The following is a 24,524-nucleotide window of genomic DNA, read 5'->3' on the forward strand; positions in this document are numbered from 1 at the left end:
CACCCGAGAGCTGGGCGGTGACACCTCTTGGGCTGGGCGGTTGCACCGTCCAGCACCCGAGCGCTGGGCGGTGGCACCGCCAGCATCGGGAATATACGAGAATTCAAATTTGGAGTCCAAATTTGAATCCTCTTGAGGCCTATAAATACCCCTCAAGTCTCAGCTGAGAATACAACTTTTTGAGCAGCAAGTGTTTGAGAGAAAGGTCTTAGAAAAGTCCTAGCTAATCTTGTTTTCATTTTGCTAGTGTTCACCTCCTTCTTTCTTGCTAAAAATTTGTAAGAGAGTGAACCGCTTGTAAAGAGTTGTAAGAGGGGTATTTACCCTTCCCTTTCAAGAGATTTGCTAGTGGAAGGTGGGAGCCTCATCGAAGAGGGGCCTCGCAAGTGGATGTAGGTCATTTGACCGAACCACTTCAAAATCGGCGTAATCTCCGGTTTGCGTTTATGTTTATGCATTTATCTTTCTGCAAACCTTTACTTTGCTAAGTTCACTGCCCTCATCTTATTACGTACGCTTTCAACGCAATTGAAACGGTTTCAAACGAAACATTATTTTTATCGTACGAAAGATTTTCTAAAACCGAAGTTTTAATCCGCTGCACTAATTCACCCCCCCCTCTTAGTGCCGCTCCGATCCTAACAATTGGTATTAGAGCATGGCTCACTCTCATATTTGGTTTAATACCCAAGAGAGATGGCTTACTCCGGCATGCAAGAGGGATACTCTATCACACGTCCACCTATGTTTAATGGGTCGGATTACACGTATTGGAAGACCCGTATGAGGATCTTCCTCATTTCTATGGATTTCGAGCTTTGGACTATTATCGAAAATGGATTTCAAAAATCTTCTCTTCCGATGAACGAATGGAATGAATCGGAGAAGAAGGTTTTTGCCTTAAACGCAAAGGCTATGAATGTTGGGCTGATGGCCCATATTCAGCCCATGTGGGCTTTATCAGCCCACACCCCCTCTTAACCTAACCCTAATTAAGATTAGGGGGGTGTGGTGGCTGCGTTTTAGAGGCAGATTAAAGCTATAAAAAGGCAGCAACGAGGCAGATCCTTGAGAGCGACGAGATTCCAAAGAGAAGAAGGAGAACAAGGCAGAAAAGGAAGAGAAAGAAAGGGAAGAAGACAAGGACAACGCAGAGAGACTGTTCTCAAACATCTAGCAGTGTTCTCATCTCAGGTTAGATCAAATCTACAGTAGGCTCTTGCTGTGATTACTTGGGAGGTTTTAGATATTGTGGGCAGTGACGTGATCCTTGTATCCCAGTTATTCTCTTGTGGTTGTTGCTAGGGTTTTTGGCAAGAGATTGAGATTTGTACATTCATTATTCTCATAGTGGATTATCTCTAGTTTGCCCCGTGGTTTTTACCCTTCACATTGAAGGGGTTTTCCACGTATATCTTGGTGTTTTGTTTGATTGTGTTTCCATTTTATTCCGCTGCATATTTTGGTCTTCTAGTATTTGTTCCTATACAAAGGTTATTCCTGTTTATATCCCCATCAACTGGTATCAGAGCGGGGTTTTGGTGATTTAATTTTTGTATTTGAACATGGAGGCCAGTAATATTTCTCGTATGATTAGTTTGAATAGAAACAATTGGATGATATGAAAACCAAGAATGGAAGATCTCTTGTATTGCAAAGATTTGTATGGACCTTTAAGATCATAAGCTATTAGATCAAATTTTTCAGATTTTGGATACCACAATCCTAAATTTGGAGTTCCTTTAAGATACCTAAGTATTCTTTTAACACTCTTAAGATGAGATAATTTAGGATTAGATTGAAACCTAGCGCAAAGTCCTACACTAAACATAATATCCGGTCTAGTCGCGGTGAGGTAGAGTAGACTACCTATCATTCCCCTATATGTTTTTTGATCGAAATTTTCACCACTTTCATCCATATCTAACTTAGTCGCAGTACTCATAGGGGTGTTTATTGCTTTTGAATTATCCATGTTAAATCGTTTTAACAATTCTAATGTATATTTGGATTGGTTAAGAAATATACCATCACTAAGTTGTTTGATTTGTAATCCCAAAAAGAAAGTTAATTCACCCATTAAACTCATTTCAAATTCAAGACTCATACATTTGGCAAATGATTCACATAGTGATTCATCCGAAGAGCCAAACACAATATCGTCAACATAAATTTGCACAATAAGAAAATTATTTTCAAAATGTTTAATAAACAATATAGTATCAACCTTGCCTTTGGTAAAATTATTTAAAATAAGAAAAGAACTAAGCCTTTCATACCAAGCTCTAGGAGCTTGTTTTAAGCCATAGAGAGCTTTAGTCAATTTGAATACATGATTAGGAAGAAGAGAATTTTCAAATCCGGGAGGTTGTTCGACAAATACTTCTTCGGAAATAAAACCATTCAAGAAAGCACTTTTAACATCCATTTGAAATAGTTTAAAATTATTACTACTAGCATAGGCAAGGAGCATCCTTATGGTTTCTAATCGAGCCACGGGAGCGAAGGTTTCTTCGTAATCGATACCTTCTTCTTGGTTGAAACCTTTGGCCACTAATCTAGCCTTGTTTCTAACCACGATACCATTTTCGTCTTGCTTGTTTCTAAAGACCCACTTAGTACCTATGACTAAGTGGTCACTTGGTCTAGGAACAAGCTTCCATACCTCATTCCTCTCAAATTGGTTCAATTCTTCTTGCATTGCAATGATCCAAAAATCATCTTTTAAGGCTTCGTCAATGCATTTAGGTTCAATTTGAGAAAGGAAAGCGGCGTTAGCACAGAAATTTTTGAAAGAAGAACGAGTTTGAAACCCTTTTGATGTATCTCCTATAATTTGCTCTTTTGGATGAGCATCTACATACTTCCATTCTTTTGGTAAAGAAATTTCGGAAGAAGATGCATTCAAATGGCTATTTTGAGGAGAGGGTTCATTTAAATTCAAATTATCAAAACCAAGATCATCATCAAAATCATTTTTCTTTAAATCAGAAATTTCATTAAAAACTACATGAATAGACTCTTCAATTACTAAAGTTCTTTTATTAAAAACCCGAAAAGCTTTAGAAACGGAAGAGTAACCAAGAAAGATGCCTTCATCGGATTTAGCATCAAATTTTCCTAAAGCATCCCTTTCATTTAAAATAAAGCATTTACAACCAAAAACTTTAAAATAGGAGATGTTTGGTTTTTTGTTATTCCATAATTCATAGGGAGTTTTGGATAAGGATGGTCTTATTAGGACTCTATTCATGATGTAGCAAGCCGTATTTACGGCTTCGGCCCAAAAGTACTTAGGTAAACTATGTTCATTCAACATAGTTCTTGCCATTTCTTGTAGGTTTCTATTTTTCCTTTCAACTACTCCATTTTGTTGAGGATTTCTTGGAGTTGAGAAGTTGTGATTGTACCCATTACTTTCGTAAAAATTTTGAAAGTCACGGTTTTGGAATTCACCACCGTGATCACTCCGAATTGATGAAATCATGAAGCCTTTTTCGTTTTGAGTGAGTTTACAAAATTTAGAGAAACACTTGAAGCAATCACTTTTGTGAGCTAAGAAATAGATCCAAGTGTATCTAGAGTAGTCATCCACAGTCACAAAAGCATATTTGCTTCCACCTAGACTTGTTGTATCAATTGGTCCAAATAGGTCCAAATGGATCAATTGTAATGGTCTAGTAGTGCTAATTTGATTTTTTGGTTTGAAGCTTGTTTTTATTTGTTTGCCTAGTTGACATGCATCGCATACTTTGTCCTTAATAAACTTTATATTTGGAATTCCTCGTACTAATTCTTGAGATGAGATCTTAGATATTGTTTTCATGCTTGCATGGCCTAATCTCCTATGCCAAAGCCAAGCATCATCATTTACGGCGGAGAAGCACATTTCATTACTTAGTTCATCAAGATTGATGGTATAGACATTATTTTGTTTTAAAGCAATCATAGTCATGTTATGATTTGGTTTTTCAATAATGCACATATTTGATTCAAATCTAACGATGTAACCTTTATCGCATAGTCGACTAATACTCAAGAGATTATGTTTCAATCCATCAACTAGTAAGACATCATCAATGGATAAATTAAGTTTGTTACCAATAGTTCCCTTGCCAATGATTTTGCCCTTGTTGTTGTCTCCGAAGGTAACGTACCCTTCTTCTTTGCTAGTGAGCATAGAGAAATGAGATGGATCTCCAGTCATATGTCTTGAGCATCCACTATCGAGATACCATCTCTTGCTCCTAGCTTATGGGTTTGTCTACAAAAGAGGATGATTTTTAGGTACCCATTTGATTTTGGGTGCCTCAAAAATTGACCCACTAACTTTGTTATTTATGATTGAATTCTTTATAGTTCCTTTAGGAACCCATATTAATTTTTGTGAACTAATTTTCCTAAATGGGCATTTGTAGGCAATATGTCCGGATTTGCAACAAAAGTTGCATTTCATATAAGAGGAAACATGTAATGTAGGTCCTTTTATGAAAGTGGTAGGATTTTGATGTAATCCTTTTACAAATCCAATTCCATTTCTATTTACGATGTGACCCTTGTGTGCAAGGATCATATCTAATCCTTTGCTACTAACCTTAAACTTGTTTAAGGTTTCCTTAAGAAGCAAATTTTCATTTTTTATTGCTTCTAAGTGCTCACACTTAGAGCATGGAGGAGTTTGAAGACTATCAAACTTATCTTGTAGCAAAGCATGCTCTTTCTTTAAGATACTTAACTTCTTGCTAACAGTTCTACATTCATCAAATAATTCATGAAAAGCGATAGATAGTTCTTCAAAAGATAAATCTTCATTAAATAAATCACATACCTCTTCTCCTAACGCCATTAGCGCGTAATGAGCAACTTGCTCGGTGTTGGACTCCTCTTCTTCGGATGCGCTTGAATCATCCCACGTTGCCTTGAATGCCTTCTTCTTTGATGTTCTCTTTTTGGCTTGAGGACAATCGTTCTTATAGTGTCCCGGTTTTTTGCATTCATAGCAAATCACTTGGTCCTTCTTTTGTTCAAATTTATTTTTTGTATTATTTTTAAATCTGTTCTTTCTTAAATATTTTTTAAATTTTTGAGTCAAAAGTGCAATGTCATTGTCACTGTCCTCATCACTTGATGTTCCTTTCAAGTGGTCTTCTTGTGATTTGAGTGCCATATCCTTCCTGTTCTTTGGAAGGGGGTTCTCGAACTCGTCATGAGCTTGACATGTCATTTCGTAGGTCATTAGAGACCCAATGAGTTCTTCAAGAGGGAATGCTTTAAGGTCTTTGGCCTCTTGAATGGCCGTAACTTTTGGATCCCAACTTTTAGGGAGGGATCTTAAGATTTTAGTTACTAGTTCAAAGTTAGTAAAATCTTTACCAAGAGCTTTGAGTCCATTGATGACATCCGTAAACCGGGTGTACATGTCTCCGATGGACTCACTTGGTTTCATTCGGAAAAGTTCGTAAGAGTGCACAAGGATGTTGATTTTGGACTCTTTCACTCGGCTAGTGCCTTCATGAGTGACCTCAAGAGTTCTCCAAATATCAAAAGCCGAATCATACATTGAAACACGATTAAATTCGTTTTTGTCTAGTGCACAAAACAAGGCATTCATAGCCTTTGCATTTAAAGCAAAAACCTTCTTCTCCGATTCATCCCATTCGCTCATCGGAAGAGAAGATTTTTGAAATCCATTCTCGACAATAGACCAAAGCTCAAAGTCCATAGAAATGAGGAAGATTCTCATGCGAGTCTTCCAATATGTGTAATCCGACCCATTAAACAAAGGTGGTCGTGCAATAGAATGACCCTCTTGCATGCCGGAGTAAGCCATCTCTCTTGGGTATTAAACCAAATATGAGAGATAACCTTGCTCTGATACCACTTGTTAGGATCGGAGCGGCACTAAGAGGGGGGGGTGAATTAGTGCAACGGATTAAAACTTCAATTTTAATCAAAATCTTTCGTACGTTAAGAACGAAACTTGAGAAATTTAACTTGAAGGTGTATTCTTAAAGTTGCGCAGCAAGAGTAATGAGGAACTAAAGCAGTAAGAAGATTTGCAGTAATGTAAATGACAATAATAAAAAGCAAACCAGAGATTACGCCGATTTTTAGAGTGGTTCGGTCAAATGACCTACTCCACTTGCGAGGCCCCTCTTCGATGAGGCTCCCACCTTCCACTAGCAAGTCTCTTGAAATGGAAGGGTAAACACCCCTCTTACAACCTTTTACAAGCAGCTCAACCTCTTACAAATTTTCAATAAGAAAGGAGGAGGAGAACTCTCTAGCAAATTGAAAACAAGACTTGCTAAGACTTTCTAAGACTTTTCTCTCAATCAAAAATGCTTCTCAAAAGTTGTAACCTCAGCTGAGATTTGAGGGGTATTTATAGGCCTCAAGAGGATTCAAATTTTGGGTTTCAAAATTTGAATTCTCTTAGGGTTCCCGGTGCTGGAGGTTCCACCGCCCAGCCAGGCGGTGCCACCGCCCAGCGCTCGGGTGCTTTCCCTTAGTAATTCTGCACCAGAAACAAAAGATTTAAATATTTTTCCACTTGAAGAACTTATCGGCTCATTGATGACATATGAAATGGTGCGCAATGCACATGATGAACACAATGAACACTTGGACCACCTTCCAAAGAACAGGAAGGATTTGGAACTCTGAACAAATAAATACCACTTGAGCGATGACTCAAGTGATGAGAACAATGATGAACTTGAACTTCGAACACTAACTCTTAATAAGTTCATTAAACAAAAATCTAAAATAAACAATGAACTTGAACGGAGGAAGAGGCCAAAGAAGAGGAATGCAACCAGGGATGAATCAAGAACTTCCAAAGGTGAAACGACGAGGGCTTTGACGAGCTTCAACTACAAGGTAAGTAACTCAACTCTCTTGAATTATTTTGAAATTACTTAAAGTTTTTAATGAGTTCTTAATTTAGATAGTAGGAATAGGAAATAAAAAAAAATTATTTTTCAAAAATTATATCATGTTTTTCTTTTTAGCATCTTTGAAAAAATTAAAAATTTGATCATGAAAAGTATATTGCTAAGTTTTCATACATGTTATGTTTTGAAATTTTGAATGATGTATGCAACATTATGGATGATAGTTATATATAATGCTTAGGATTAATTCATGCATGTGTATTTTGATGATTTTATGTCATGCATGAGTTTTTGAAGTGAATATTGATTTGATACTCTCATTTTGGATTAACATGTTTTTGGTTTAATCATTTTTATGATGAATTAAGATGACATTCTCATGACATATTAAGATGACAAAGTGTATGTACATCTATGTATGAATTTCTTAATAGTCTTTTGATGATAGATGTGATATCATGATGTTTTATTTTTGATGTGTTTGGTCTTGACGGTTTTATGACGAAACTTTTGTTTTGATTTTAAATGATGATACATGTTTTCACAAAAAGATTTGAACACCTTCACATGAAATCAATTATATGAAATGGAAATAAATTTTATATCCTATTGAGATTAATGAATTTAGTTTACCAATCTTGTGAATCTCATGAAAATAAACATGATGAATATTTTAAAAATAAATGAGTGTATCATGTATTTGGTCTTAATGATTTCTCTTAAACATATTTTTTTGAAATCATACTTGATGATGAATATCAAGACATTAAAAGGATGTTATCATGGAATCATACTTGATGATTTGTTCTATGAAATTTACCTTTCCGTCTTAAATATTGACACTTGTTTTATTAAAGGTAAAGGAATGCTTATAAGAAGCAAATCACATGAATAGAAATTTATAAAAACGAAATACGATCCTCTATCTTATCGATTCTTCAATAAATCTATGCTTGTCATGTATGAATTTATTGAATGTGATTTTGAGGATGATTTCAGATTTCACAAATGCTTGATTCATACTTATGACATGAGACACATTTTAAATATGAATCATGTTCAATGCTTCAATCATATTATATCTCCCTTAATTCATTTTGTTCTCCTAGATTTATTTACGAAAAAGGAGAATCTTTCAAAAATAAAATGATGCAAATGAATCACTTATTGATATGTCTTTTTGAAATATCTTTTTAATGTGATGTTGATAATTTGAGATGCCTATTGGAATTCATGACATAAGATAATTGAATCCTTGACTTACTCTAGCTTGAAAATAGATGTTTAAAATCTTGCTTGATTAGCTGTTTTATAAGATTTTGCCTTTATGTCTTGAACATTCATGCTTATCTTGATTTGGCATATAATGACTAAGGCATGCTTAGATAAAAAAGAATCACTTCAAAAATGCTTTTCCCATCGGATCAAGATTAATGATTTCATGATATTTTGTGAATCTCGAAATTGATTTTGATGACTTGATTATGAGTTTCAAGTTACCGATTTGATTCGAATAAGTTTTATTTAAATCATAATCTTAATCTTGTAAAATTGGAATCACAAATAATATCTTTTGATATTCATGAATTGATACTCACAATATGAAAGTATTGGTATTCATGACTTGAATTTAATTGAAACATTGCATTCTTAAATTAATCATTCTCCTATGTTTCAAAAATTCCTTAAAAGCCTTATGAGATGATTGAAAATTAATTTGCTTTATGATGAATCACGAATCATGACTTGATCTATGATATTGATATATTTTAATCATGATCCTTGGTTGTATAATCCTTTTGCTCTATTAAAAGGATTTATTGAATGAATCATATACTTCTTGAATTTTCTTGATATCATGACATGATTTTGTAAGTTGGCTTGTATAATGATTAAAATCTTTTGGCCATCGATTTCTCCCTTCTTTTCGGTAATGACAAAGGGGGAGAAATATATGAATTGATACTATAAGTGCCATATTTAAATTTGAATTATGTTGAGATATCAAAAGAAGCTTGCATCGAAATATATGATAAATTGATAATCAAAATGCTATGATTGCCATATGCCATGTTTGCATCATATTAAGATATCAAGAACTAGCATTGTAATTTTACTTGCTGATATCTTGTCATATGATGAAATGCTACGAATTGTTGCTAAAATGATGCATGCAACACTTATGCTTTTTATGTGATGTATTGCATATGATATGTATCATGAATGCTTTAAATGATGAATGTTTGGTAACATGATCAACATGTTGATAAATGCTTGAAAATTTTAATGTTTGAGTATCATGTATGATATGCTTATTAATGATGATTGATTTATTTTTCAGTATCGTGCATGAAAAATAAGGTTATTGAAATTGTGTATGTTTTAATTTGAATATATAATGATGCACAAATAAGAATGATACTTACCTTTGTCATAATATGAAAATTGATATAAGGGTCTTCCCTTCTTTTTGACAATGACAAAGGGGAGCAAGAATTTCTAGCGTGGACATCATGAAAAGAGGCAAACTAACTAGCTTGCACAATTCAAGATGAAAGCAAATATTGTACTTCTCAAAACAGAAGATGCAAATGTAACATTTGCCAAATTGTTTGCTTGCCTCATGTAAAACATTATCTCTTGCTAGTTTGACATTTTTGCTAGCTTGTATGTTGCAAAACTTGATCACTTTTTCAAACATTTTGCTTGCTTGCATGATGTAGAACTTGCTATCTTGAACATTACCAAAAGTGCTATCTTGTATGCTATAAAACTTGCATATCTAAAACTTGATAGCTTGAATGTCATAAGCATGATGCAATACTTGCTAAATTTTCTAGCTTCAAAACTGCATGATGATAAAACTTGATATTATGTTTTTCATGCAATGAGTTGAACTTATATTAAAAACACAAAGAATAGTTGTACTTTTCCTTTTTGTTGATGACAAAGGGGGAGAAGTATGTTGATGACATGATATGCATAAGTTTATGCATATGTTCATGATGATGTGTTGCAAGTATTCATGATGAATATTGCAATGATTTGAATTCAGTTTGAATTCAAGGTTCTATCAATATGGCATATTGATAGGGGTAGTTTGTTTAAACTCCCGGAGTTAAGGTTAACTCCGTCATCAAGTGGTTGTCATCATCAAAAAGGGGGAGATTGTTGAATCTCATATTTTGATGATGAAACCACTTGATATGTGTTTATGATTTAAACTGCATTTTGAGCGATGCAGGTCTACTCGATCAGGTTTAGATAGTTGACGCAGGAGGAATTGACGTTGCGCCGGAAGAGATCACGTCAGGATATTGGATGGCTGAATGCTTCGAACGTCGGGCATCGGGCCAAGGAGAGCGAAATTACGCCAAGGATATCGGGGTTGCGGAGGTCAACCGCCGATTGGGCAACAAGCCGCAAGAGAGGACGATGCACTGAAGAATCGGACGAAGCGCCAACCAATGACATGCCGGGCAACAGAATGTCAATTCGCGTTGTAATAATTGTCTAGATCAGAGTTGAGTTTTGGTTTGTGTGTGCAAGATTAACTACGATAACGATGAAGACATAAAGCGAAACAAAGTACTGGAGTCAAGTGCGAAGGATTTGTTGCGAGTTCGAGAGTTCGATGGAAGTCCGAAGGTTCGTAGGGAATGCTGTCGGAACTAACCGAGAATGAGTAGGGAGCTTGCCGAAGGGTTTTTCGGAAGCTCGCCGGAAGGTTCGTTGGAAGTTCGTGGAGCTCACCGAGAAAGATCGGAGCTTGCCGAAGAAGCTCATTGGAACTCGCCAAGATCAAATCGTGAAGTCTAGGAGCTTGCCGGGAGTCCGCAAAATGGTTTTCGAGAGTTTATCGGAAGACCGTCGGAAGTTCGCCGAAAGCTCGCCGGAAGAAGTCTTGACTTACGGACTTTGTAATAGCTTAGAAAATGTCTTTAAATTTATAGTTAGCACGTTAATTAGGGTTAGGATTATGTGTTAATCCTATAACCCAAGTAGGGGTCAATTGGGCCCGAGTTCGGACTGGTTTGGGCCAAGTTTGGAGCCCAACCAGTGAGCTGATTTGGCCTAGGCGGTGGCACCGCCTAGCACCCGAGAGCTGGGCGGTGACACCTCTTGGGCTGGGCGGTTGCACCGTCCAGCACCCAAGCGCTGGGCGGTGGCACCGCCAGCATCGGGAACATACGAGAATTCAAATTTGGAGCCCAAATTTGAATCCTCTTGAGGCCTATAAATACCCCTCAAGTCTCAGCTGAGAATACAACTTTTTGAGCAGCAAGTGTTTGAGAGAAAGGTCTTAGAAAAGTCCTAGCTAATCTTGTTTTCATTTTGCTAGTGTTCACCTCCTTCTTTCTTGCTGAAAATTTGTAAGAGAGTGAATCGCTTGTAAAAAGTTGTAAGAGGGGTATTTACCCTTCCCTTTCAAGAGATTTGCTAGTGGAAGGTGGGAGCCTCATCGAAGAGGGGCCTCGCAAGTTGATGTAGGTCATTTGACCGAACCACTTCAAAATCGGCGTAATCTCCGGTTTGCGTTTATGTTTATGCATTTATCTTTCTGCAAACCTTTACTTTGCTAAGTTCACTGCCCTCATCTTATTACGTACGCTTTCAACGCAATTGAAACGGTTTCAAACGAAACATTATTTTTATCGTACGAAAGATTTTCTAAAACCGAAGTTTTAATCCGCTGCACTAATTCACCCCCCCCCTCTGAGTGCCGCTCCGATCCTAACAGGAAGCAATAACTTAATATATAGGATTAAAATGATAATATTTGATCTGAAATAAATATATCCTGTTAGGAGATGTCAAGCTTTACAGAGAAAGCATATCGGCAAAAGACCATAATTTTTGAAGTCTCAAACAATTAAATTCACTAGCGACATTAAATTAATGCTTATGTTTCCGTCACTCTGGACATCCGCCGACACCAATCATTATCAGTGCAACTAAGATTTGCACACATGATTATTCTTCAGACAATTTTGTCTGCCTAGTAAAGTTAAAGGTTGAATCAGTCGTTTCAGCTCATATAATGCAACAGTACGTGTCAAAGGAGCTATTGCCAACTTGAAGCTCATGGGCAAATGCGGAGCAGCAGCCTGCCAAAGACAAGCAGGAGGACCCACCCTTTTGAGAGTACAATTATTGAGGCAGCATTATGCTATTAGAAATGGTTGTTCTCCAATGATTTTGTAATAGGTTTTTTTTAAGGAAAAAAATGAAGTAAATTAAATAATTAAAGCAGATCAAACATAAGCTTTAATTTGTGGGCCTATTGGTTCTATGTTCTCAAAAGAGTGTCCTTCGGTGGTTAGACGTCTGATGGAGCATGAATGAGAAGAAAGAGCATTCATTTCTACATTAAACAAAAAGTCTGACTCCAATATCCAAAATGGTTTTGGGCTGACAGTTCATATTTAACCAAATATAAATTTTATCAGCCCACATCTCATTCTCTCTTAATCTAATCCTAATTAACATTAGAGGGGTATGGGTGACTGCATTTTAGAGGCAAAAAAAAGGTTATAAATGAGCAGCAACGTAGAGATCTTCACAGTAGAAAAAAGGAGAAGAAAAAGACAGAAAAATAAAAGAAAGAAAGAGAAGAAAATAAAAAAAAAAATCGTTCTCAATCATATTTTACCTTCCTCTGTTGATACCGTCACTTATTCAGTCACTCCCACGGTGACCCTTTTTGTTTCCCTTTTCATAATGATGATGGAGCTGTGAGTATTTTGTTTTCGTTTTAGATTTCGCATCTTGTTTCTCATTTGAACATGTGCAATGAGTTAGTCTTTTCTTGTTTTTTTAGTAGGTGCTGCTGATGTTGTATCATTATGTGCTCTCAAGTCAGATTCTTTTTCCTTTGTTTGGTTAGAATCTATTAGAAATACAGAACAATTTCTTGGAGTAATCCTCATTTTGTCTTCAAATAAACTTAAAAGGATTAATTAATTTTGTTGATAATTGATTCACGGTAGTTATGTAAAGATAGTTATCACTAGATCCTATAAATAGAACTATAGTTCATAAAGTAAGATAGAGTATGGGTGAACACTTAGGAATATTTTATAGAAATCCAAATTCATAGAAATCAAGAAAACTCTCATTCGAGTTTTCCAATAAGTGTAGTACAATCCGTTAAACAACGGTGGACGAACAACCGATAAACCCTTTTGAAAGTCATAAAGAGTCATTTCTCTTGGGTGTAAATTCGAAATGAGAAATACCGAGCTCAGATATCAATTGTTAGGATTAAGAGTACTAAGAGGGGGGGGGGGGGGGGTGAATTAGTGCAGTGGAAAACTTTCGACGATTAAAACTGCGTTCGTACGATAAAAGCGATTTTGGTAAGAAAGCCGATTCGTAAATTACTTTAAAATGTGATCAAGCGAGATGCAGTTAAAGCAAATATATAAAGGCAGTTTGCAGTTACGATGGAAATCAGAATGTAAGCGCAAACTGAAATATGATGTTTATACGATAAAACTGATTTCCATCTTAATGCCGATTCGGAAAATACTTAACTATAAAACACGTTCGTAAATGAGCAGAAGGTAGTAAGCTACTGAGGAGGTTTACAGTAAAGATAAGATGCTCAAAGTAAATGTAAACCGAGATTTAGAGTGGTTCGGTCAATCTTGACCTACATCCACTTTTGGCTTCCTCCACCAACGAGGTCACCGACGTCCACTAGAGGCCTTCCTTCAATAGGCGATGGCCAACCACCCTTTTACAGTTTCACTCCTTTTGACGAGCTTAGGAGACAACCCTTACAAACTTTTCTCTCCTCTCTTGAAAGATCAAAACTTGGAAGAAAAGAGGGAGGAGAACCTCTAGACTTTACAACACTTTTGAGCTCTAAAATCATAGAGTAAGATCAAGCTTTCGATGCCCTTTCATGCAGGAAAGGGTGGGGTATATATAAGCTCCAAACTGGTTTGAATTTGGAGCTCAAAAATGTCACCTCCCGGATTCTCGGGGTCTTGGCGGTACTACCTCCTGACTGGGACGATACAACCGTCTGGTAGCTCGGAGACTAAGCCTCTAGGTGGTGCACCGCCTAGTCTCGCTCGGAGACTGAGCCAAGGCGGTTCCACCGCCTGACTAGGGCGGTTGCACTACCTAGCTTTCCTGGGAGACCATCTCCTAGGCGGTGCCACCGCCAACCCTAGCGGTGCCACCGCCTGGCAGGAATTCTAGTCCGAATGGGTTGATCCATTCGGCCCAATTTAGGTTTGTCAAGGGCCCAATTGCCCCAATATTAAGTTAATGGGATCACCTCCCATTTCTAACTTAATCATCGTGCTAACTATGATATTTCTTAAGACATTTACTACAACTTGCTCCGGTGCGTCAATCGCTTCTTCCGGTGAACTTCCGGCAAACATCCGACGAACCTTTGGCGATGCTCCAGCGGACTTCCGGCAAACTTCTGGACTTGCGATGATCCACTTGGCGAGTTCCGATGAGCTTCTTTGGCAAGCTCTTGGACTTCTCGAATTTGTTCCCGTAGAATCTCCAACGACCGTCCGGACTACCATCGAACTCTCAAACTCCCAACGTGATCATAGTCTTGACTCCGGCACAACTCCTACTGCATGTCTTACTTCCATCGTAGTTAATCCTGCATAAAACAAAACTTTGATCGAGACAATTAATCCTAAGCAATTAACCAAGTTGTCCGGCATGTCATTGGTCCCTCGACGCTTCGTCCGATTCTTTGGCGCATCGTCCTCTCCTGCGGCCTATTGCCCAATTGGTCAGTTGACTCCACAACTCTGATATCCTTGGCACAATACCTGCTCTTCTTAGCCCGATGCCCGAGTCCACGGCCCGAAGCCTTCTGTCGATACGTCGATCGATCCACTGACTCAATGTCCAATCTTCTGACATGTTCCTCCGGCACAACATGATTTTCCTACTTTAATTATCTCATCCTGATCGAAGCATCCTACGTCACTCAAAATATTGATTAAATCATAAACATATATCAAGTAGTTTCATCATCAAAATACGAGATTCAACACTTTGTTCCTACTTTATCACATAACTTGTTGAGTGTTTGACGATTAATAGATGATGGATATTCAGTCATATTTGATGATGGTTCATATACTATTAAAGATAAAAAATCTGGTTTGATTACAATAAATATTTGAATGACGTAAAATAAGATGTTTCCACTTGATGTGTCAAATATTGAGAGGCATGCGCTTGTCACAACTCAAAAGAATGAGTTTAATTTATGGCATTTAAGATATAGACACCTTAACATTAAGGGTTTAAGGTTGTTAAGTCAAAAAGGAATGGATTTCGGATTTAAGATAGAGGTATTACCATATCTCACAAGTATACATATGAACCCTTGTATTGATTGTTTGGCTAGTAAACAACATAAAGTTTTATTTGCTAGTTCTACTTTGTCTAGAAAAATACATGTCTTAGACCATGTTTATACAGATGTATATGGTCCTTTGAGGACAAAAACTCATAGTGGATCTGTTGATGTTTCTGGCATAAGTTGTGCACTTTATTTTATCACTTTTATAAATAATTTTTCAAGGAAAGTTTAGGCCTATGCTTTGAAGACCAAAGATCGGGTTATTAATGTCTTCAAAGAGTTTCATGCCAGGGTTGAAAGGGAGATAGAAATGCAATTAAAATGCATAAGATCAGATAATGGTGGTGAGTATACAGGATTGTTTAATGATTATTACATGTCACATGGAATCCAACATGAGATGACAGTTCCTGGTACACCTCAACATAATGCAATTGCAGAGAGGATGAACCGCACCATCGTGGAAAAGATTAGATGTATGCTTTCACAGGCCAAGCTACTCAAAAGGTTTTGGGATGAGGCTTTGAGGACTGCAGTCGATATGATCAACTTATCACCATGTACAACCCTAAATGATGATGTTGCAGAGCATGTATGGTCAGGGAAAGATGTTTCCTACAGGCATTTGAGAGTATTTGGTTGTCGTGCATTTGCACATATTCCAAACAATGAGAGGTCCAAGCTGGATGGTAAGACTAAAGAATGTATTTTTCTTAGCTACTCACATGATCATTTTAGTTACAGGTTTTGAGATCCAAAAAAGCAGAAGGTGTTTCGAAGAAAAGATGCAGTCTTCATTGAGGTAGCAGATTGTGACCCAATTACTCCTCCAATATATCAGGGTGATGGGGGAGATGTATAGGAAGATGTTGTAGAGCCTGATGTTGATCTACCTGCAGGACATGTTGAGCAAGAAGAAGTTGGAGAGCAACTTCCCGCAGAACCTCAGTTGAGAAGATCTTTTAGACAACGTCAACCTTCCAGAAGATACTCTACATATGAGTATGTGATGCTTACTGATGCATGTGAACTAGAGAGTTACCAGAAAGCAGTTGAAAATGAGCAGAAAAAGAAGTGGATAGTTGCTATGCAAGAAGAGATGGATGCTCTTCAGAAGAATCATACTTATGATTTGGTGCTATTACCAAATGGAATGAAGGCCTTGAAGAACAAGTGGGCATTCAGGTTAAATACTCAAGAATATTGTTCTCAACTAAAGTACAAAGCTAGATTGGTTATGAAAGACTTTGGTCAAAAGAAAGGTATTGACTTTGAAAAGATTTTTTCTCCTATTGTTAAAATATCTTCTATTCGTGTTGCTCTTGGTATTGCTGCTAGCCAGGACTTGGAGATTAAGCAGTTAGATGTGAAGACAGCTTTCCTTCATGGGGATTTAGAGGAGAAAATTTATATAGAGCAACCAGAAGGTTTCAAAGTCAAAGGTAAAAAGAATTTTGTCTACAAATTGAAGAAGAGCTTGTATGGGTTAAAGCAAGCTCCAAGACAATGGTACAGAAAGTTCGATTCGTTTATGATAGAAAATGGATACAAAAGAATAGCTTCAGATCATTGTGTGTACATCAAATGGTTTGGTGATGATTTTATTATTCTCTTACTTTATATTGATGACATGCTTATTCTTGGGAAAGATATATCTAAAATTGACAAGTTGAAGAAGGAACTGAGTGAGTCTTTTGCAATGAAGGACATAGGGCTAGCAAATCAAATACTAGGCATGCAGATTTCCCGTGATAAGAAAAACAAGAAGATTTGGTTGTCATAGGAGAAATACATCGAGAAGGTATTAGAAAGATTTAGTATAAGCAATGCAAAACCAGTTGGTCCTCCTCTTGCAGGTCACTTCAAGTTGTGCTCAGAACAGAGTCTGTCAAGTAATAAGGAGAAGGAGAAAATTCAAAAGGTCCCTTATGCTTCAGTAGTTGGAAGTTTAATGTATGCAATGGTATGTACGAGGTCAGACATCGCATATGTAGTGGGTGTTACTAGTAGATTTCTTGTAAATCCAAGCAAAGAACATTGGGTAGTAGTGAAGTGGATTTTTAGATATCTCAAAGGGAGCTCTAAGGCTTGTATAAGCTTTGGAGGTGGACCACCTGTGTTGACAGGTTACACAGATGCTAATATGACAAGAGATATAGATACGAGAAAGTCCACTTTAGGTTATGTACTTACTTTTGCAAGGGGAGCTATGTTATGACAATCCAGGTTGTAAAGGTGTATTGCTCTCTCCACCACAAAAGCAGAATATATTGCTGCTACAGAGGTATGCAAATAAATGTTATGGATGAAAGAATTCTTACAAGAATTGGGGCTAAAATAGGAAAATTATGTTGTGTATTATGACAGCCAGAGTGTCATCCATTTGTGTAAGAACCCAATGTTTCATTCCAAGTCAAAGCATATAGATATCAGATACCATTGGATTCGAAATGTATTTGAAGCGAAGTAGTTGCAGCTTCAGAAAATTCATACAGATAATAACGGAGCAGACATGTTGACAAAAACTATACCAAAAGAAAGATAGGAGATATGCCGACAACTGGTCGGCATGACTTCACATTGAGGAGTCATGGGATAGCCTCCCTTATGGGCTGAAGGGGGAGGTTGTTGGGCTGACAGCCCATATTTAGCCCAATATGGGCTTTATCAGCCCACATCTCACCCCCTCTTAACCTAACCCTAATTAACATTAGGGGGGTATGGGTGGCTACGTTTTAGAGGCAGAAAAAGGTTATAAAAGGGCAGCAACGAGGGCAGCAATGTAGGGATCTTCGCAGTAGAAAAGAGGAGAAGAAAAAGGTAGAAAAACAAGAGAAAAAAAGGGAAGAAAACAAGGATAACGTAGAGACACTGTTCCCAATCATCTAACAGTGTTCTCATCTCAGGTTAGATCAAATCTACAGTAATCAAGACTCTTGCTGTGATTACTTGGGGATGTTTTAGATATTGTGGACAGTGACATGATTTTTATATCCTAGTTATTCTCTTGAGATTGTTGCCAGGGTTTAGGGCAAGAGATTGAGATTTGTATATTAATTATTCTCATAGTGAATTATCTCTAGTTTACCCCATGGTTTTTACCTTTCACATTAGAGGGGTTTTCCACATATATCTTGGTATTCTTTTTTATTGTGATTTCATTTAATTTCGCTACATATTATGGTCTACTAGTATTTGTTCATATACAAAGGTTATTCCTCATTATATCCCTATCAAATGGCACTGAAATCTTATTGACAACATTAGAATGCATAAGCTATTCCATTGACATCAATTCTAAAGAGCCAAAGAGGTGAAGAAGAAGAAGAAGAAGAAGAAGAAGAAGAACACAATACTTAACATTAGAATGCATAATCTCTTGCTTACGGTAGTAAAACTAATACTTAACACTTATCTACTCTAACAAATTAATCACATTGGTGCTCACCATATTAATTGGTGGGCGGCTCCTCATGCACAGGGATCACAATTACAATCCAAAATCTTGACGCATCCACTCGATCCGACCCAACCTGATCTCCACACATGTGCTTGAGACTAACACCTTCTTTGCTCATTCCGACCCCTAAGAAAATGGCTATGATAATTTCTTATAAATATATTTCCGATATTAATAATATTATATAATTTTATAAGATCAACTAATCCAGATCAGAGTTGAGATGTTTTAGTGGGAGCTGAGGACGATGGATGGGATAGAATCCAAATCAGAGTTGAGTTTGTACATTCTTCTGCATGTTACAGTCTAAAATTTGAATTCATATAAGAATTTCTTAGAAACAATCATATAATGCAAGGAAAAGGAATTGTTATCTAACTATATATTTAGTTCCACAAATTAATTCCAGGAATTCAACTTCGTCATCATCATCCTCCGACTTCTATATGAAGTACCATTTCTTCTATATCGAGATATTGGTGAGAGCCAACCATATCCACGAATAGCTCATGGTTGTGTTGGATAGACAGTTCATTAGTTCAGCTCATAGTGGGCTTTAATAATTCACAGTCCATTTAGTCGTAATCTTATCTTCTCATTTAACCTAGACCATAACTCTTTTAACAAATAGGTGTGACAGTTATGGTAGAAAAAAGAGGGCAGTGGTAGCTACGAATAGGGTTGAAAACTATAACAACGTGGTTCAGAAAAAGAGAACGAAATGATAGAAAAATAAGAGAAAAAGGAAATGGAACGAGACAAGGACAATATAGAGACTGTTCTCAATAATTCAAGTAGTGTAATCACCTCAGGTTAGATTAGATTTATAGTAAACTCTTGCTGTGATTATTAGAGGAGATTTTGGATACTGTACATAGTGACGTAATCCTTGTATCACAATTATTCTCTTGTGAGAGTTATTTGTGATTTTGGGCAAGAGACTATGAGATTTGTATATTCATTATTCTTATAGTGAATTTTCTTTAGTTTGTCCCGTGACTTTTGCTTTTCACGTTAGAGAGGATTTCCACATAAATCTTGATGTTTTGTTTGATTGTGACTTCGTTTGATTCTGCTGCGTATTACGGTCTGCTTGTATTTGTTCGTATACAAAACTCTTTTTATCCCATCAAACTTTGCTTCCCTCACCCATTCTTTCTTGTCGATGTATAACAAAATTAATAATACGTAGATTTCAATCGATCATGGGGATGCCCTAATCAACTTATCCTTGGGAAGTAAATTTAGATTGGGATGATGCAACTCAAATCAACAGAATCGACGTCGACAACTTTCATTCGACTAGAAGCTAGGTTAGAGCCGTAGTCCAACCATGAGCCTTGTGACTACTGTTTGAAGAGACTATCTCATCATTATTATAGAATCATCATCATTAAATAAAAAATAGTATTAGTCCTTATCAAGACGAATTGAACATTTTATCAGTGAGAGAAGGATCCTTTGGTTATTCTAAGACATGGACATAAAAGAGGTTTAATGATCTCTCTATGCTTACAAGTCTTCATTTTCCTTGGACCGAAGCTTTAGAGGAGTTTGTGTTAGGCAAACCCCTAGTGCTCTTTGACATGCAAATACATCTTCGACGATATAATATAATCTATGGTACTAACACTCACAATCCTTTTTATCTTCGACGAACGATTTTAAATATAAACTCACTAATAAATAAATAAATATAATATAATATAATGTTGAAGAACTTGGGATGTTACTGGTCTTTTCCTGTGTCACCTTGAGGAGGACCAGAAGAAGAAGAAGAAGATGGATCTGAATCATAATGCATGTTTTCTTTGGCTGCGTATCCGAGTTGTCATCACATGTATCATGCACGAGCATTCGATGGATCCGAAGCCTGTCCATCGATGGAAGCTGATGCTGCAAATTAATTCATTTGTCCCATTCAATAATGTTCCGACCCTTGGAAGCATTATGCTCCAATAATTGCACTCACTATAATTCTCCACAGGTCAATTCTAATCATAAGTGTCAGGACAATTATATAAAATTATTAAATCTGAAATTAAATCACTGATAGATTATATTAATCCATAGAGGATTTTGGATAATAATAGTAATACATCAGTGATCCTTATGAAATCAATGAGGTATCCTTTAGCTCTTGAGCCGTAAAATAATATATAAAATCAGCCTTATGAAAAAATAATTATTGGTTAACTATCAGAATATTTAATTGAATCAAAACAAAACTAAATCAATAATGAATGACATGGTAGAATTAAGAGGTGAAATTTTGAGGTTTAACTCTTGTAGAGTTATATTTTGAGGTTTTACACATGATTATTCTTCAGACAATTTTGTCTGTCTAGGAAAGTTAAAGTTCGAATCAGTCGTTTCAGCTCATATAATGTCAAAGGAAGGAGCTATTGCCAACTTGAAGCTCATGGCCAAATGCGGAGCAGCAGCCTCCCAAAGACAAGCAAGAGGACCCACCCTTTTGAGAGTACAATTATTGAGGCAGCATTATGCATGGCAAAGCTCCAAGCCTCCCACCAACGATGAGGGCTTGAGATGAAGGTGAGAGATGGACACCATATGATTCACCTGCGAAACAGTATGTCACGGTGGCTGCACATTGCTTGTTATCTAAAATGGAAGGGAGAGTTTCCAGCCAACAATGGGGGAGGGTCGACATGAATCCCTGTGTCTTTGGAGACAGACTGATTCAAACCCAACACCTGAAACTTCGACCAATTGGAATGATTTAAACTCAGTGCCATCCAGTGATAGAACCCTTGCAGATTCTAAATTTGGGGTTGATCTCTTTAGGGGATCGGCCTCCTTGAAACTCTATAGGGGTTCCTTCCTCCAAGTTGCTGCTCAAAGGCTGCAGAAAAGATTCATCTATTGCTTATGAAAAGAGGTGAAATACATGACTATTTATAGGGCTTCTAAACCCTAACTCCTAATAGGACTCTTACTTAAGACTCCTACTTCTAACCAACTCCTAATAGGACTCCTACTCAAGACTCCTACTTCTAATCAACTCCTAATAGGACTCCTACTCAAGACTCCTATTCCTTTACAACTCCTTATTCTTCTCTAAGAAATAACCTCCTAACCCTAGTCGGCCACTTCACTTCTTTAATAGGGGTCGGCTTAGGTAGGTTTTACATGAATGTCCCTCTCTATTAGGACTCTCCTAGCTAGAGTCCTAACATCCAGTCCGTATATTTGATTATTGTCTTTTCGTCTTGAAACTGTGAATGGACGAGCAAGATCTATTAATTGACAATCATCCGATTTAGGAGAGTGTAATCAAACTACTGTTCTCAATTTTAATTGAATTATTGATTATCCATATTAATATATAAAATTATATATATATATATATAGTGTTTGGTCGATGAGCTTAAGGTAGCATAAGCATTTTGGCCAATGATTTAGGTCAAACGAAGTTGATAAATTAGTTAACACATTAGACCCGAGTCATAACATTTGGTAATAGAGCTAATCGAGTATAGAAAATGACTATCCGTAGATGAAGTCAGAGACTCATCTCATCGAGAAAGCCACTATTGAGTTATGTCTCACGTGCTGTAGTAGTTTAGGCCAAACAAAGTTAATAGACCAAGCCAATTAGTCTATCAAACTCAGAGTCACGAGAATTGACGCATTGATATAAAGTTTGTTGCATCCAGGAATAAAAGACAAAAAGCAGTAGGCATAGGAATAATAAGATTTAGTATGGATCTAAAGGTTGGACTCTTCATATTATTATTTTGAGGAGTGATTAGTTAACTAAGAGAAGGTGGAAAGGTAATTTTGGCTGAATCATTCGAACTACTTTTTTGAGTGTTTATGCTATGCGTGATGATTTTGTAATAGGTTTTATATTTTTCAGGAAAAAAAGAGGTAAATTAAATAATTAAAGCAGATCAAACAAAAGCTTTAATTTGTGGGCCTACAAGTTCCATGTTCTCAGAAGAGTGTCCTTCAGTGGTTAGACGTCTGATGGAGCATGAATGAGAAGAAAGAGCATTCATTACTACACAAAAAGTCTTGACTCCAATATCCAAAATGGCACTGAAATCTTATTGGCAACATTAGAATGCATAAGCTATTCCATTGACATCATTCTAAAGAACCAAAGAGGTGAAGAAGAAGAAGAAGAAGAAGAAGAAGAAGAAGAAGAAGGAACACAACACCAGTTGGCACATAAAAATCACATATTATCTTATTCCACTATCCAAACCTCAGAGAATCATCTTCACAACATCAGTGCGCACTTGGTACGATCAGAGAGCAGATATCAGTTCTTCCTCGCCCATCAGAATCTCCATGAGCATGTCATTCCAGGTATCAACTATCCCAGGCAAGCACCAGTGAAGGCAGTCGTTCTGTGGCTTCTTGCTGATGTCCGGGTGGAATCTCCTGTAGGGTCCTGGATGCCCATCTGGCCTCAGAGCAGAGAGATGGTAAGTGTCAAGCAGTCTCAGCCTCAGCCCATTCCTCACCCCTTCCTTGAACCCCTCCTCTTCCACATCCCTCATCACAACATCCACTGGGTCAGCAGTGGACTCACTCTCCTTGTAAGGCTTCGTTCTGTTGCAGATCCCCCCATTGTACCACATCCCATGCTCGAAGTGGGTGGGAGTCCAGGTCCTGAGAACCACCAGGGGCTTGTGCTCTGAGCTGCTCACGAAGTCGAACACAGATCGGAGTGCTCTCCGATAAGAGTAGTCCATGCCGAGTTCCATCAGATTCATCCCCGTGCAAAAGTGGCAACCGACGACTGTGTTGTTCTCCCAGAATATGGTTTCTTTGAGGAACCACTGTCCACCAGAAATCATCACGTAGTCGTACTTGTGGTATTGGCTCGTCCAGGTATCGTCGAGGACGTCGAGATAAAGTTGGATGTGGTTTTTGGAGATGGCTTGCGTAGATTTGATCAGGAAAGGAGCCCAAATCAGCCCCAGTGTGGCGTTGTGAGAAGGCAGGTGCCATGTTTTGGTCTGAAATGTTTCGTCATGGTAGACCAGCACGGCTTCTTCCACCTGAGAAAGGAGCAGAGATTGAAGTCTCGAAAGCTAAAACAAAGGAGTATCTACAGTAGGAGTACCTCGGAGAGAAGGCAAAGCAATGACTCCATCTGGTTGCGGAAGACTGAATCACCCACAAATCCCAAGGATTTGTTCCTCATACGATTCAAGAACTTGTTTGCGTCGAATCGAGGCAACTCACAGCCATATGGCTTCCACCTCCAGTGAAGATAGCCGGTATCAGGCCGGCCGTTCGTCAAGCAGTCTTGGAAAGAAGATATGAAGCTGCAGGTTGAGTTGCTGTAAGCTGGATCTCGAGCGTCAGGGATCCATTCTCCGGAAGAAAGATCACATTGTCCTGCATGCATCACCGTTTCAAGAATTGCATTCGACGACCTCGATGGACTTGATCTAACGAAAAAGCATTGCTTCGCGAAATATGGTAGGTACCTTTCGAAGCGTTCATGGCCAGAATCTCAGCATTCTCGGAGGAGGAGGAGGTGTCAGCTGTAGCTGAGTACAAGAACCGTTGGTAGGACAAAGCCATGATGAGCGAAGACCCCAAGAGAATAACCAGGAACTTGCACACACCATCACGGAAGCCAATGCATGGCTCTGCTTCAGGCTCGACTTCCTTCCCCATGGCTGGCTGTAGCGTTGTGTTCCAAGTACAGAGGAAGAGAGCAGGGATACGTAACTGAGGGCTGGTTGGCTGGCATATATCAAAAGGAAGAGGGAAGGAAAAGGGAGCAAGAGACAGGGGAGGATCTACCACTGTTGTTTTGGTTGTAGAT

General features: G+C 37.7%; 1 protein-coding gene across 1 annotated transcript; it reads right to left on the reverse strand.

The window, feature by feature from the left end:
• Nucleotides 1-22,750: 22,750 nt before the first annotated feature.
• Nucleotides 22,751-24,524, reverse strand: LOC104000707 (protein trichome birefringence-like 26). Its single transcript, XM_009422820.3, has 3 exons — nucleotides 24,181-24,524; nucleotides 23,811-24,088; nucleotides 22,751-23,745 (listed from the first exon to the last, which is right to left on the reverse strand). The coding sequence occupies exons 1-3, from the start codon at nucleotides 24,371-24,373 to the stop codon at nucleotides 22,987-22,989; spliced, it is 1,230 nt and encodes a 409-aa protein (XP_009421095.2). The 5' UTR covers nucleotides 24,374-24,524; the 3' UTR covers nucleotides 22,751-22,986.

The sequence above is a fragment of the Musa acuminata genome, chromosome BXJ2-1 (genome assembly GCF_036884655.1).
Source record: "Musa acuminata AAA Group cultivar baxijiao chromosome BXJ2-1, Cavendish_Baxijiao_AAA, whole genome shotgun sequence".
NCBI lineage: Eukaryota > Viridiplantae > Streptophyta > Magnoliopsida > Zingiberales > Musaceae > Musa > Musa acuminata.

What these genes read in the sequence shown, in the direction of transcription:
- LOC104000707 (XM_009422820.3), bottom strand. Translation starts at nt 24,373, where the DNA reads ATGGGGAAGGAAGTCGAGCCTGAAGCAGAGCCATGCATTGGCTTCCGT. An exon ending in GGCCATGAACGCTTCGAAAG is followed by an intron (nt 24,089 to 24,180) that starts GTACCTACCATA and finishes TGATGCATGCAG; the next exon opens with GACAATGTGATCTTTCTTCC. An exon ending in TGCTTTGCCTTCTCTCCGAG is followed by an intron (nt 23,746 to 23,810) that starts GTACTCCTACTG and finishes CTCCTTTCTCAG; the next exon opens with GTGGAAGAAGCCGTGCTGGT.